Raw genomic sequence first — 15,106 nt, 5'->3', positions numbered from 1 at the left:
TATATATATATATATATATATATATATACACACCTGCATAGAAGAGAGGTATATAGATACATAGAAAGAGATGCATAGACACAGATACATAGAGAGAGATAGAAGATAGACACATATATAGATAGATACAGATGTAAAGATAAATATACTCTGTATGTATTATTTTAGATACATATAATAGATATATTTTATAGAAATAATTGAATATATCATACATTGAATATGTTGAATTTTACACATGGTGAATTTAAAGAATTTAGGACTGTGGAATTGAAGAGGGAGGGACAGAAAAGGCAGAGAAGCCAATGCTAAAAGACCAATGCTACCTGTGCCAGCCTTGTCCCTTCCCCTTTGCATTAGGAGTCAATTGGATGGGAATGGGCTGGAACTCTAGACTGTGACCAGAATTTCATGGAACTCGGAATCCTGGAAGAGATATTAGAGACCATTTAGCAAAATCCCCCCCATTTTACTAATGAAGATAGAAAAGTGAGGTAAAGTGCCCAAGGTCCCACAGCTAGTAAACAGCAGGTTTAGAATCTGAATCTAGGTTTTCCTGACTTGAAATCTAGTATTCTTTCCCATATACCAGTTGGTGCTACTCATTCCTATTTTCCCTCCAGTAAGAGCAACCACCCCTACCCAAGTCTTAGTTTCCTTAGTTCTAGAATATTTGAAATCGTCTTCTGCATTCTAAATGGGACAGTTAGGTGGCTCAGTGGAGAGGAAGCCCAGCCTGGAGATGGGAGGTCATCGGTTCAAGTCTGACCTCAGCTATTTCCTAATTGTGCCTGGGCAAGTCACTTAATTCCAATTACCTAGCTCTTCCTGCTCTTCTGCCTTGGAACTAATACTTAGTAATGGTTCTAACATAGAAGGTAAGGGTTAATTTTTTTTTTTTGCTAGATGGGGATGGGCATCTAGAAATATATGCAGCACAGACCCTGATCTTAAGAAACTTATGATCTACTGAGGGGAGGACAAATATGCAAATAATTTATTATAGAAGGTAGGATTATATAAGTGCAAAGTAGAGGTCCAGGCAAAGTGGTTTTAGAAATTTGAGAGGGAGAGCAGCTAGGTGGCTCAGTGGAGAGAGAGCCAGGCCTAGAGATGGGAAGTCCTGGGTTCAAGTGTGGCCTCAGACACTTCCTAGCTGTATGACCCTGACCAAGTCACTTAACCCCCATTGCCTAGCCCTTACCACTCTTCTGCCTTGGAGCCAATACACAGTATTTATTCTAAAACAGAAGATCAGGGCTTAAAAAGAAAGAAAGAAATTTGAGGAGGGCAAAATCACTTTCACTAAGGACTTAGGGAAGGCTTTCTGAAGGAACTGGAATCCAATCTGGCCTTTGAAAGTGAGAACTTTAACGGATAAAAATGGAGTGGCATCGGTCCATTCTAGGCATAAATGAGCAAAGATGAGCAGAATGGAAGTCATAGGCTGGAAATGAGGGCCATAGAAGAACCTAGCTTAGCCTAGCTAATGTTTAGCTCAAAAAGAGCAGTACAAAACAAAGCTGAATAATGAGACAGTTTTTATAAAGTGTTTTGTATGCCTTAAAGCACTATATAAATGACAGTTATTGTTATGATCATTATTGCAGAGAGCTTTGAATGACAATCAGAATTTATACTTTATTCAGTAAACAATGGTTTTTGAGCAGAAGAGAGTCATAATCATTGGAAAGAAGGAATCCCTCAGCACTGAGGAGGAAGAATTGGAGATGGGGAACAGAGGAGGCAGGAAGACCAGATAAGGGCCTATTACAATAGTCTGAGTGAGAAGAGATGGACTGAACTAGAGGTTTCACAGAATGAATATAAAGGAAGGGCTGGATGGATTCCAGAGATATCTCAGAGGTAGAGAAAGCAGGATTTGTCTATTGAGTGGATGTGGAGGGCGAGAGGGAAAAGTCAAAGATAAATTTAGGTTAGAAGCCTGGGAGATTTGGGAGAATGATAATTTCATCAATAGAACTAGAGAAGTCCTTTGCAGCTCTTATATGTTTATTATTCTTTTATGGAGGAACCGCCCATTGTACTATCCTCTCCTCATAAAGTTCCCTGGGGAAGGATCCGGCCAAGAGACCTAGACCTCCATCTTGTCCTAGAGGCTTGAAATGTGGAATTGGGAAATTCATTGGGCTCCTCTCATTATCCCTTGGGTTCAGCTAGCTGTGTGTGGGTCAAGGGAAAAAAGCAAAGGTTCGTGTGTCTATGTATGTGTTTGCTTGAGATGGTTGGGGGGGGGCAGGGTTAGTTTCCTTTCTGGGGATGGTAGAAAATGCCTCTGCCTCCTCAACCTTCCTTCTGCCTCCTCTCTGAACCCTCAGAATCACAGCGATAGCCGAGTGACTCTTTATGAGGGTGAGAACTTCCAAGGCTGCAAATTTGAGTTGAGTGATGACTATCCCTCCCTGCCTGCCATGGGCTGGGCCAGCAAGGATGTGGGATCCCTCAAAGTCACCTCAGGAGCGTGAGTTCTGGGGACATGGGACGGGAGAACTGAGTGGAATGGTCAATGGGGAACAGAAAGGCAAATACCTGGGAAAAGAGACAGTAACTGGGGAGGCACAGATAAGGAAGAGATCTGGGGAGATGAGGTCTCAGGAAGTATGATGGGGAAAGGGAAACTGGGACTATGGAGGAGTGTTAGAGAAAAATGATCATGGAGAGAAAGAACCGAAAAGGGGTGATGGGGGAGGATAGCGAAATGGGGCAATGGGGGAGGACAGTGAAATGAAATGGGGCACGAAGGAGGAATGATAAGGAAATGTGGTACTTGGAGTTGGGAAACTGGGGAAAGATGATGAGCAAGGGAGAACAGGGAAAATAGAGAAGCAAGACTAGTAAAGATGATGGCTCCCACCAGCGAGGGAAATGTAGTGCCCATAGATGCCCTAGCACAGATGGTTTGGAAGAAGATGCCAAAGATCCCTTGTGACCCACTTCCTTCTCTCCATGTGCGTAGGTGGGTAGGCTACCAGTATCCTGGCTTCCGGGGTTACCAATATGTATTGGAGCAGGATCGGCATAGTGGAGAATTTCGAAAATACAGTGAGTTTGGTACCCAGGCTCATACCAACCAGCTGCAGTCCATCCGAAGAGTCCAGCACTAGATTTGGCTGTGCTTGCCCCCACTGCAGGGTCTTCATGAACATCTGACACATGTGGACCCAGAACCATCAATAAAGGCACTGAACTTACCTCATGAGCTCATATTTCTCGGCATCACCTTGAACTTTCAGTAGGGGCCTGCCCTCATTCTAGAAGTTATATCTTTCTTTTTTGTACCCCTGTAGAGTTCATCTCATCCATTTGTCATTCTCTATATACAATAGCCTCCCCCTCAAACTCCCCTCACATTGTGTCTGACCCAGATTTTTCAACTGGAAAACGATTTAATAACTTCCCTCGGTTTCTTGTACCACGTCCCCCAACTTTCTCCATCAAGAATTTCCTCCTGCTAACTTCATTCCTTCTTTTTTTTTACCCTTGCCTTCTGTCTTAGTAGCAATTCAAAGATAGAAGAGCAACAAGGACTGGGCAACCAGGGTTAATTGACTTGCCCAGGGTCACACAGCTAGGAAGTGTCTAAGGTCAAATCTGAAACCAGGTTCTCCCGTCTGCAGACCTGGTGCTCTATCTACTGTGCTACCTAGGTATCTACCCAGCTGCTCCTAATTTCGTTCCTTTTTGCTTTGATATCAGCAAAATTTTCCAACCTGGTCCTGTACTCAGGGGAGATGAGAAATGAATGCTTACTCTCCCATTATTATAATATTCCTTCAGAGACCAGAAATCTATTAATTAATACTTGACCCCCAGTTTCCTCCTCTGCAGTATTTCCCAAGCCTGTTTGGCTTCACGTGCTCCCATACTTTTCTTTGACTATAAAGTATAGCTTTACCTATCCTGTGAGCTCTGGCTGAGATTGACGGGAGCTTCAGAGGAAACGGGGTGGGCAGGGAACTCATTACAACTCCCATTACAGTACAATCGATCACAGACATTTTCTGAGTTAAGAGTAAGGGAGTATCAGTTCCCGGTTTACTCAGGCTTCATAGTCTCAGTTCATTTTCTGAACCTTTTTGCCCCTTCATCCCACCCTGTCTATTTCTTCCCCACATTTCTACAGTTGTCTTACCCTCTCTTTTCCATCCAACATGCAGCAGCACTCCCTTTCTGAAAGGAGTGCCAGGAGACAGGAAGGAAAGGAACTAGGGAATAGACCCAGTCCTTCAGGGACCCAGGAATCCCAGTCTCAGGATTTGGGTATTCACTTGCCAGTAATTTCTACCCATGCAGCTAGGTGGTGCAGTAAATAGAGCAGTGGGCCTCAAGTCAGGAAAATCTGAATTCAAAAATAGGCTTCAGACACTTCCCACCTGTGGGACCCTGGGCAAGTCTCTTAACTTTTGTCTCAGTTTCCCCAACTGTAAAATGGAGAGAATAACAGCGCCTACCTCACAAAGTTGTTATAAGGATCAAATGAAATAATATTTATAAGATGCTTAAAATAATGCCTGGCACACTGTAGGCACTTAATAAGTGCATATTCTCTTCTGATTCAGGAAATCTCACTCAGGGGACCTAAAAAGGCAGATCTACAAAATCTGATTTTATCCCTGTGGGCAAGTAACTGAATTTCTCTGACCCTCAATTTCTTCATTTGCAAAATGGAGATAATAGAGATAAAATGGTGCTGATGTTCAGCTCAAATGAGATGATGTTTGTAAAGAGTATATTCTGGGAGCAGCTAGGTGACTTAGTGGATGGAGTGCTAGGCCTGGAGTCAGGAGGACCTGGATTCAAATCTGACCTCAGATACCTTCTAGCAGGGTGATCCCAGGCAAATCACTTAACCCTGATTGTCTAGCCCTTGCTAAGGCAGAAGGGTTCCTGAGCTACTTGTCAGGATCCTACCCAAAGCTGGTAAAATAATAGCTGGAAATTCTGTAGTGTTTTTATGGCTTGCAAAGCACTTTATATACATTATCTCATTTGAGTCCTAGGTTCAAATCTGGCCTCAGACACTTCCTAGCTGTGTGACCCTGGCCAAGTCACTTAACCCCCATTGCCTAGCCCTTACTGATCATCTACCTTGGAACCAATACATAGTGTTGATTCTAAAGTGGAAGGTGAGGGTTTTAAAAAAATGAAAAAGATAGTGTTTGGTTCAAATGAGATGATGTATATAAAGTGTATTGCAAACCTTAAAGTACTATAGAATTTCCAGCTGTTATTTTTAATTACAGGATCTCAGTTGGAAGAAAACTCAGAGGGGGTCTTAGTCCAGGGGCATCACACGCTCGGTCCACCATAACACTCCCCATTGACCTTGGCCAGAGTAAAATGCCACTGGGAAATATTTAACCAAAGAACTGAAAATGCAACAAAAAAACGTGAAAGTGCCTTTCAAAGACCATATGCAGCCTGCAAGGATCCTTACATGTGGTTTAATGGTCTATTTGAGTGTCCATCGCATGTGTGAATACATATCTGATGGGCAGGCATGGAGTCTTTCTATACAAATCTTCTAATGAGGGAGATCCTGCTCCCTCCTGAGTCAGTCCATTCTCCTTGGGATAGTTCTGTTTGTTATGAAAGTTTATCCTATGTGGCGCTGACGTCTGTCTTCATGGTTTCCAGCTGCTGCACTCGGTGACCAAGGAGAACAATTCTAATGCCTATTCTAGAAGAAGAATATATATTCTATATAGAAGAATACAGATCTCAGGCTTCTCTTCTCTGCCTTCCTTTCCAATTCTCATTCTCATATTCTAAGATTCCAGCCACAGAAAAGCCTGGGTGCTACAACCTGACTCATTAGTCAATAAACATTTATTAAGCACCTACTATGTACATGGCAGCTAGCTGGTACTGTGAATAGAGCGCCAGGCTTGGAATTAGGAAGACCTGAGTTGAAAGCTGACCTCAAACACTTACTAGCTGTGTGACTCTGGGGAAGTCGCTTAACTCCATTTGAATCAATTTCTTCATCTGTAAAATGGGTTGGAGAAGGACCACTTCTCCACTCCTGTATCTGTGCTAAGAAAGTCCCAAAAGGGGTCACAAAGAATTGGGCATTACTGAACAACAAAAACATTCTGTGCCAGGAACCAGGCACAGTGCTAAGTAATTTCCATTTGATCTTCACAACAACTCTTTCATGTAGGTGCTGTTATTATTCCTATTGTGAAGGTGAGGAAACTGAGGTTAAGTGACTTGTCCAGGATCACACAGGTAGGAAGTGTCTGGGGCCAGATTTTAAATTCAGGTTTTCCTGACACCAGGCCCAGCACTCTATCCACTGTACCACCTAGAAGAACAGGGTGGAGCCAACGAGGCAGGGTAGAGAGGGTGTTAGGAGGACCCTGGGTCCTTTTCTTTCTATTTTCTTTCTCCCTTACCCAGAAACCTTGGTATTACTGACAAGGAATAATTTATTAAAGAGTAAAGATGGAGCAGCTAGGTAGCACAGTAGAGTGAAAGCTAAGCCTGGAGATGGAGGTCTTGGGTTCAAATCTAGTCTCAGACATTTCTTAGCTCTGTGGCCTTGGATAAATGCTTAACCCCAGGTGCCTAGCCCTTGCCACTCTTCTGCCTTGGAACTGATACTTGGTATTGATTCTCAGACAGAAGGTAAGGGTTGGGAAAAAAGATTGTAGGAGACCTTGATTTGGATGGGGGAGGGTAGCAAGACTAAGGGGTTTCTGTTCAGAGGATGAGGGATAAGCAATGAGCAGAGTTCTGGGGAGATCAGAAGGAAGGCATCCTGAACAAAGATCTCAACCAAAATCTTGCCCCATTTATAAAGATGTGGAGGATTCTTGCCAAGTAAAATGTGGATAGAGATGGAGGGGAGAGACTAATGGAAAGGAAGCCAGGACAGATGTGAATTAGCAGAATTTTCCCATTGCACTAAAGTTGAGTTGAATTGGGTGTCAGGATATTTAGCTTTCAGTTCTGGCTTTGTCAAAGAGTCATCATCATTATCTGAGAAAACTTGGCTACCCTCAGCAATGCACTGATCTAGAATAATCCTGAAAGACATGACGGGGAATACTATCCACCTTCGGAGAAAGAGCTGGTGGAGTCATCTTTCACATCAATGGATTTATGGTTTTATTTTGGGGGTTGGGTTATGTATGACTTTGCTCTTACAATAAGGACCAACACGGAAGTGTATTTTTTTGTGACAATAAAAATAAAATGTAAAAAATCAGTGAGTCATCATTGTATTGTAGGTGGAGGCAGCTGGCCTTGGAAATGGGAAGACCTGGGTTCAAATCCCTTTTCTAATCTCTTCTGGCCTCTGAGAAACAGTGACTATGTGACCTGGCAAGTCACTCAGTCTCTCCACCATCTTATCTTCTAAGACTAAAAATTGTAAAGAAGGTACCAGCTTGCCAGAGCTTCTTTAAGTAAGAAGTTCCTCAGGAACTCTCAAAGAAGCAGGGAGTCATGGTGCAGTCTCCATTCTTGTCCCCTAGAACAGTGATTCCCAAAGTGGGTGCCACTGCCCCCGGTGGGTGCTGCAGCGAACCAGGGAGGTGGTGATGGCCACAGGTGCATTTATCTTTCTTATTAATTGCTATTAAAATTTTTAAAAAATTAATTTCCAGGGGGCTAAGTAATATTTTTTTCTGGAAAGGGGGCGGTAGGCCAAAAAAGTTTGGGAACCACTGCCCTAGAATATCTAAAATGATATCCCTTGAAGCCCTGACATTCTGGTGGCTGACAGACCTCAGATGTGGTGTTTGGTCCTTTGATCCCCTCTGGCAAATCCCTTGTTGAATGTAAAGGGTTTGGGCTTTCCTTGATCTTCTGGGCTCCTTTGGTCTTTCCGTGAACCTTTGTACTGTATACCGTCAACCTGGTCGGCAAGATCTCTGGGGATGATGGGTCCTCCTGACATCCCTGGAAATACCACACTAGCCACACTGTCTTTACCCCAAGGGAAGGAGGTCTAGGGCTCCAGGTCTCCAGGAGCAGCCAGGCTGCCCACTTCTATTGGGTGGAGTAACAGGAGGTGTTATCCTGGGGGTGCTATCCCGGATCCACACTAAGAGTGAGGTTGGACAGCAATGCCAGGATGTCAAGAGATATGACCCCATGAAACTCCTAGTCCCAACCTCTGACAATCCTCAAATCCAGCATTTAACACACCTCCATTCAATTTCCTTGAGCTGGAAAAGAGCAAAGGGATAGCAACCAGGGTGGAAGTGCTTAGAAGTGATTTTCCTGTGCCTGTCAGGGAGGAGAGAATCATTGTTTGGCCCTCCAGGGGCTGGGGCCTCAATACCTCTCTAGTCACTTATGTCCTTCCCTTTTCTTTCTCAATTGTCCCTCCTGAACCTAAAGATTCAGAAATCCAGCCAGGTCCCATTCTCATGATTAAGCCTAGTGACACTCCTCCTAGGACCTGCCCCACCCAGAGATTCTTTCCCCCTCTCCTCCCTAAAATTTAATCCCAGCAGGAAAATGTTGCTTTCAGCTCAGACTGATTGGGACAGATCTCCGACCTCAAATACTTGGGATAGGGGAGGGAGCTGGAGGGAAAGGGTACCTAGGCCTCTTTTTCCACCCTCTCCTCCCCTGTGGCCTGACTCTGAGCCTTTGATTTCCATAGGGAAGCTGGAGGCTGATATCCTCAGGCCCAAGATCTGATAGCTTCACACCCAGCAGGGTTTCCAACCATCAGAACCATATAGTGCCCTGATGAGTCCTTCACATCATGTCCTGAATTTCCCACTTCCATATTCACCCTCTATATCTCCAGAAAATCTTCTATGAAACTACACAATCCTTCAAAGCCTTCCTCCACTGCCTACCACTTACTGCCTCCCTCTCCTCTATGCTCAAATTTTTGCTCCTTGGGATCTCCCAGGATTGCATAGTATCTTCCCAGATGCCAGCCTCCCACCTCCTTCCCTGACTCAGAGCTTCTCCGATTCCTTCCGTCAATATTTCAGCTTTTCCTGGGGCTCCAATGCTGTCCCCTGATTTTCAGCTTGCCTGTAGGGTTATAAAAAGACTCAGGACGCAAAAGCAAGTTGGGAATGCACCCAAAAGCTTGGCGCCTTAGTGGAGAACATGTGCGCACAGCCTGTCCCCAGCCCCGATATTCTCAGTCCTACTAAGAGCCGATGGGGAAGGAAGACAAGCAGGACCGAAATGGAAGCAACCTAAGGGGTAGGGAGTGCAGAAACTACCAAAGGGGCTTGATTTTGTTCTTAGTTTTGATGCCCAGTTCCTTCAGATACTTTCTGCTTTCTGTGTACAAGCTGCTAAAAAGAAATAAATAAGTGACATCTGAGCTCCTTGGCCAGGAGAACCAGGTCCAGCTAGCCAATCACTTCCAGGTCTCCCCAATCCCCCGAACGTCTGGTGGGGATTGAGGATTACCCTGGATATATGCTTCAGTGACTTTGGAGAGGAGAGTGGGCAGGACTTATACCCCATTCACAGAGATGGGATGCCCAGGGCTCTCCATTTCCTGCAGCAGGGAAGAAAGAATGGGATAGGGAGGAAAAGAGAAGAAAGAAAGAAAGAAAGAAAGGGATAGTGAGGGAAGACAGGGAGAAGGAAAGAATACGGTGAAGAGAGAGAAAGAAGGAAGGAAAGTGGAGAGACATAGAGGAGGAAGAGAAAAAAATATGGAGAGGGAAAGAGGAGAAAAGGAGGGAGAGATCAAAATAAGAAAAGAAGAAAGGGAGAGAATGAGATAGGGGAGGTAATTAAAGAACAAGAGGCAAAGCAAAGAAGACGGCTAGGAAAGAGAAATGGAGAAAGTATAAGACAAACATGAGAAAGAGAAGTTTGAGAAGAAAGGAGACAAAGGAAAATGTTGACAGAGTGCTGTAAAGAGTGAGGAAAGAAGAAAAAACTAGAGGCAGACAGAAAGACAGGAATAAATATCAGAGGATGAGAGAACGAAGAAAAAGAAAGAAAGAAGTAGGAAACTAGAGAATGAAATAAGTACAAGAAAAGAGAAAACAGAGCCAGGAGAAAGGGAATACAGAGTTGGAAGGAATACAGAGACAGAAGGAAAGAAGAAAGATAAGAAGGGAGAGAATAGAAGGGAAAAGGGGGAATACTGGTGAAGAAGACAAGGAAAGAGGAGAGACTTTGGGGAAAGAAGAGGGAAAAGGAGGAGGGTTGGACTTAGATGACCTTTAAGGTCCCTTCTAGATTCTAATTTTCAATGGGTCCATGAGGAAGAAAGAGGAAGAGCTGGGGTGTGTATGGGAGGTGGGGAGTTATAAAGGGAGGCAGGGAGGAGATAAGGGGAGCGGCAGCTCGAGCTGGGAGCGAAGAGACGGGAGAGTGAGCGCTGGGGAGAGGGAGGGAAGCGGAAATTTAAAAGTGAAGATGGAGATAACGCAGCCAGGAGACGGGAGGGAGGGAAGGGAAGGGAGGGGATGGGAGGGGAAATGAAGGGAATAAAGGGGAGGAAGGGAAAAGGGAACGGTGAAAGCAGGGAGATTAGAGATTTGGGGGAAAGGGGAAGCTGGGAGCTTGGGGGGAAAGAGTGGGAATGGGGCCCTTTGTCAAGTTGAACCCCATACCTCTAAACCCCTGTCTTCTTCATCTCCCCGGCTTTCCTCTAAACTCACTGTTTGCAAAGATTCAAGAAGGCGGAAAATGGGTCCCTGCACCCCCTTCCTCACTAGCTCGGCCCAGCCCATCCGGGTCCAAGTCTTCCCTGCCCCTCTGTCCCCCATTTCCTCCTGGTCTCCCAACGTGTCTACTTGGTCACGGTAAGGGGCGGGGGGAGGATGCGGGGGGCAGGGGGCGCTGCTCGGCTGCGCTCGACAGCAGGGACTTTATTGCGATGGGACCGATAAGGGGGGCGGGGGGGTTTCGAGGCGGCAGCACTTTAATTAAAAAGGAAATTGCGGCCTCGGCCCGAGACTGGGGAAGGGGGACAGGAGAATAGGGGGGCTGGGGGGCGGGTCTCCAGGAAGCCCCTGTGTGCGCACCGCCCCAGGCCCTCCCCACCAGCCTCCTAGACCGCCAGGCCTCCCAAGCGGCCCCCCCGCACCCCAGGGTGCCCCCTCCCCTCGGCCGGGCTAGGCCTAGCTCCATCTCCTCCTTCTGAGTGAAGGCGGCGGCGGCGGCCTCTGGAGGGTCTCGGGGCCCCGGAGCGCAGTGCCTGCCCTCCCCCGCCCCTGGCCGGGCCCGGCCCCCCTTACACCCACCTCCCACCGCCCAGTCCCGAGGCGGCGATGAGACAGAGCGGCGCCTCCCAGCCCCTGCTGCTGAACATGTACCTGCCAGGTGACCTGAAGAGTCCGGCTGGGGAAAGCCGCTAGGAGGAAGCATAGGGCCAAGGGCCAGGGGTTTAGGGGACCGTCAGTGCTTGGGGAGCAGGGGCAGTGGGAGAGGGTTGGAGGATCGGGAGGTCTTGGTCTTAGTGGGTGAGGAACTGGGTTTGCGGATCCAGAAGACTTCAGGTTGGATGAGACTGGGTTGGGAATCGGGGGACAAGGGATCGGGAGGTTCGAGGGCTGAGGGCTGGGGGGGATCAGGGTTAGGGGGCTGTAAAGATTCGTAGTGTGGGAAAGAGATGCTCAGAGGAGCCTGGCATACCCCATTCTCTAGGCTGAGCCACACCGGCCTTTCCTCACCTTTCCTTTCTCCCTCTACCTTTCTGTTGTCCTGGAGTTCTCCCTCCTCTCCACTGAGGCTCCTGGTCCGCTTTTTAATCCCTGGGGCTCTGCAAATGGAATCCCTGGCTCTCTTTCCTTTGAGTGTTGGGGCTCCCTTTCCCTGTCTCGACTGCCGTCTCTCTCTCCGGCTCCTGGTTGGTTTTCTGGGCCCCAGCACCCCCTATATAAGGATCCCGCCAGCTCGGTCGGAAAGCGGATTTCCTTTTTCCTGGACGCGTTTCCTGACTTGGGCTCCACTGAGGCACTCAGCTCCTCTCAGCGCTGCGCCACGCCACAGCAGGATCTGGGGGAGAAGGAGAAGAGCAGGCCAGGCTGCTGGGCAGAAGGAGCCATGAAAGCCTGGGCCAGTGCACCTGCCACGCCCTGTTCTGCCACCCAGTACCTCGACTCTGTTCTCTGAAGAGCTTCAGTTTCTCTAGAGTCCTCTGGTCTCCTTGCAGCAACCCCAGATTCCTCCCTGAGTTCCTTTTCTCCTCAGTTGTCTTCCCACATCTCCCTGAGCCCTTGGATATCCTCCCCACAATCTCTGCACTCTAGAGTCTTTTCCCGGTGGCTCTTGCCCCTATAGGTGTTCTTTCTTTCTTTCTCCTTCTCAAGTCTCTCCATATAGTCTCCTTTCTGTATCCCTATATGACTTGGCTTGCTTTTGCTGGGTTTCATCCCTAAATCCCCTGCGCTCTCACAATTCTTCCCCAAACCGTTGTACCTCTGAATCAAATTCCAAGTCCCTCATATGCCCAGGTGTCATTCCCTGGAGTCCCTGGGGGCCCTCCCCTCTCCTGGCTCCTCTCTCTGCTTCCAAGGAAATCCTGAGCAGTTTCTCTTTCCCATTCAGATCCGGTTGGGGAGAGTCTTTTCAAAGAAGGCAAGAGTGGCTGGGGGCCACTGAGCCCCGCAGTGCAGAAAGGTGAGTACCATAGACTGAGGGTCAACAAATTGGAAGTAGGAGGCCAGGGATGCTGGGAGGGCCAAGTCTGCCAGAGGGGTAAGGGCAAGCTGGGGAGCTAGCTCCGAGTAGGAAGCACACAGGAGCTGGGGGTAGAGAGGAGGGCAGGGCCTTGGTGTCTAACAGGAGCTCAGACCTAAGCATGATCAGATAGATACAAGAACACTGACAGATGCACAAAGAGACAGGAACAATGGGGGCTGGCTGGAGAAACAGAGACAGAAGTCTAATGGCCGCTTTGCCTGCTTCCTTACTCTCAGAATCTGACAGGGCAGGCATTTTACCATTAAATTAATTAATTTAATTAATTAATTAAATTAAAACCTCCATTTTACAAATGAGGAAATTGGAGTTCAGAAGCTGAAGTGTCTTTGAGCTAGCTAGCAAATACCAGAGACAGAGACAGAATTCTCCCCATTCCCCGTATCGAAACGAGGCACCTCATTGCTTCTAGGGAGGCAATTGAGAACTTCTGGAGAGCTTCTTCTTGGGGGGGGGAGGGGAAAGGGCAAAAGTAGACGGATATTTTTCAACTTTGCTCCTGGCAATGCAACCTTGAAACCTCCATCCCTAAAAGTCTGATCAGAGAGGAGAGCTGAAGAGCCAACTTTTCTTTGGATCAAGAGGGGATGGAAGGAAGGTCCAGCAGATTTGAGAAGGGAACAGGACAGACTGTATACCAGTTTGGACAAATTCTACTGCAAGTGAAGTCACTGAGTTGATGTCACTGATGTGGAAGCTGCCCTGCCCCGTACTGCTGTGAAAGCTGGAAAGGCCAGAAAGAGGGGATTAGAGTATCCTACTGAGGTTTAGGTGGACGAAGCCTGGGCAGAAAATTTGGGCAAATATGGGGACGAACCAATGATGATGGTGTTATCATACCTGTCTTTGGCCTGATTGTGTCTAATACCTTCAGTAGCTATTCATTGACTTTCTTCTGATTTATGGGGGATTCAGTGGGGAGGCAGGACAGGATCTGGGCTTTTTCACTTGGCCTTATAACAACAGAATCTGGGGTTTCAGACCCCAATACCAGGTCCCATTGCCAGGTCCATGACAATTGTTCACTGTCCTTGCCCCTCTCCAATCCTCGAAAACATCTGACTGGCCAGCATTGAGCCCGTTAGAATAGAAGTAAAGGGACACCGGCACTTTCCGCAGCCTGGGTTCTTCCAACCCGGTGGTCTCTTCAAGCTTTGTTTCAGCATGTAGACCAAGGTAGGGAGGAGGACTTCGAGGTTGTCTTGAGAAATTTTCTCTGGAGTAGAAGCAAGAGAAGAATTTTAATATGAGAAGCAAAAATCGTTTGCTTCCTTTCTGTTTACTAATGGAAGCTTGAAAGATGTTGGATCCTTTCAGGTGCTAGGGCTGAGCAGCAGTGAAGCTGCTCAGAATATCTTTGGGAGCAGATAGAGGGGTCCGGAGAGGGGAGGTCCACAGGGGGGAAGGATACCTGGGGTTGTAAGGAGCTTGGGACTTGATTCAGGGTTACCAGGGTTTTGAGAAGATGTGACCGCCCAGGGGATGTGAAGAAGAAACCAAGAACCCAGCACAAGAAAAAAAAATGTTTTGTTTTTTAAAGTGAAGGGAGAAGGGAGTGGATCCATGATATCATTTGTATAAGAAGTCCCCCCCAAGGAAGTTCCATCTCCAAAATCTGTCTAGTGGATAGAGAGGTTAAATAATTTACCCAAGGACACAGGGCTGGGATATATCATAAGCTGTATTTGAACCTAAGTCTTCCTGACTCTCTAGAAATTTATTTCTAACAGGTTGGAGTCCCAGAGTAGAGATTGCAGTATTAGCACACAGGAATAGCACACAGTTTGTGAAAAGTTCTTCAAAATATCCCTGCAGAGACAGGTAGCACAAAATTATCATTCCCGTTTTATTCATGAGGAAACCAAAACCCAGAAGGCAAATTGTCACTGAGCTGGGAGCCAAGCTGTTATAGGAGCCCTCATCAGGATGTGGGACCCCAGGACTCTTTTCAGTAGCCTGTCTTGTCTATCCCACAGGGAGTTTACCATCTTTCCCAGGCTGACCTCCATTCTCCAATCCCCTCTCTGAAGATGAAAGGCTCTCAAAGGAATTTACTAAGCGTTAAAGAACTATTTTTTAAAAACCGGGCATACAAGGGCAGCAAGTGGATAGCGCATCAGACCAGGAGTCAGGAGGATTTGGGTTCAAATCTAGTCTCAGATATTTCCTAACTATGTGATCCTGGGGCAAGCCACTTTACCCCTATTGCCTAACTCTTGTCACTCTTCTGTGTTAGAATTGATACTAAGACAGAAGGTGAAGGTTTTAAAGGGGGAGGACGTGCAGTAGAAGATGAGAGGAGGGAGGACTCTCAGGAGAGGGAGAGGAAGAGGAACAGGGAGAGAGAGAGAGAGAGAGAAAGAGAGAGAGAGAGAGAGAGAGAGAGAGAGAGAGAGAGAGAGAGAGAGAGAGAGAGAGAGAGAGAGAGAGAGAG

At 46.9% G+C, this 15,106-nt stretch overlaps 2 protein-coding genes across 2 annotated transcripts in view; both read left to right on the top strand.

Annotated features, from left to right (window-relative positions):
- CRYBA2 (crystallin beta A2) overlaps positions 1-3,187 on the top strand; it is a 5,289-nt gene extending 2,102 nt beyond the window's left edge. Inside the window, exons 4-5 of the mRNA XM_044667562.1 lie at positions 2,340-2,482; positions 2,978-3,187. Of these exons, the coding sequence (XP_044523497.1) occupies positions 2,340-2,482; positions 2,978-3,125 (291 nt within the window). The 3' untranslated portion in view covers positions 3,126-3,187. The remainder of the gene's footprint in view (positions 1-2,339; positions 2,483-2,977) is intronic.
- An 8,053-nt stretch (positions 3,188-11,240) lies between these two features.
- Positions 11,241-15,106, top strand: part of FEV (FEV transcription factor, ETS family member) — a 5,182-nt gene continuing 1,316 nt past the window's right edge. The window contains exons 1-2 of the mRNA XM_044667561.1: positions 11,241-11,292; positions 12,520-12,591. Coding sequence (XP_044523496.1) covers positions 11,241-11,292; positions 12,520-12,591 — 124 coding nt within the window. The remainder of the gene's footprint in view (positions 11,293-12,519; positions 12,592-15,106) is intronic.

The sequence above is a fragment of the Gracilinanus agilis genome, chromosome 3, assembly GCF_016433145.1.
Source record: "Gracilinanus agilis isolate LMUSP501 chromosome 3, AgileGrace, whole genome shotgun sequence".
In the NCBI taxonomy this organism is placed as follows: Eukaryota; Metazoa; Chordata; class Mammalia; order Didelphimorphia; family Didelphidae; genus Gracilinanus; species Gracilinanus agilis.
Note: the sequence above shows the minus strand (reverse complement) of the source record. Positions and strands in the feature narration are given on the sequence as shown.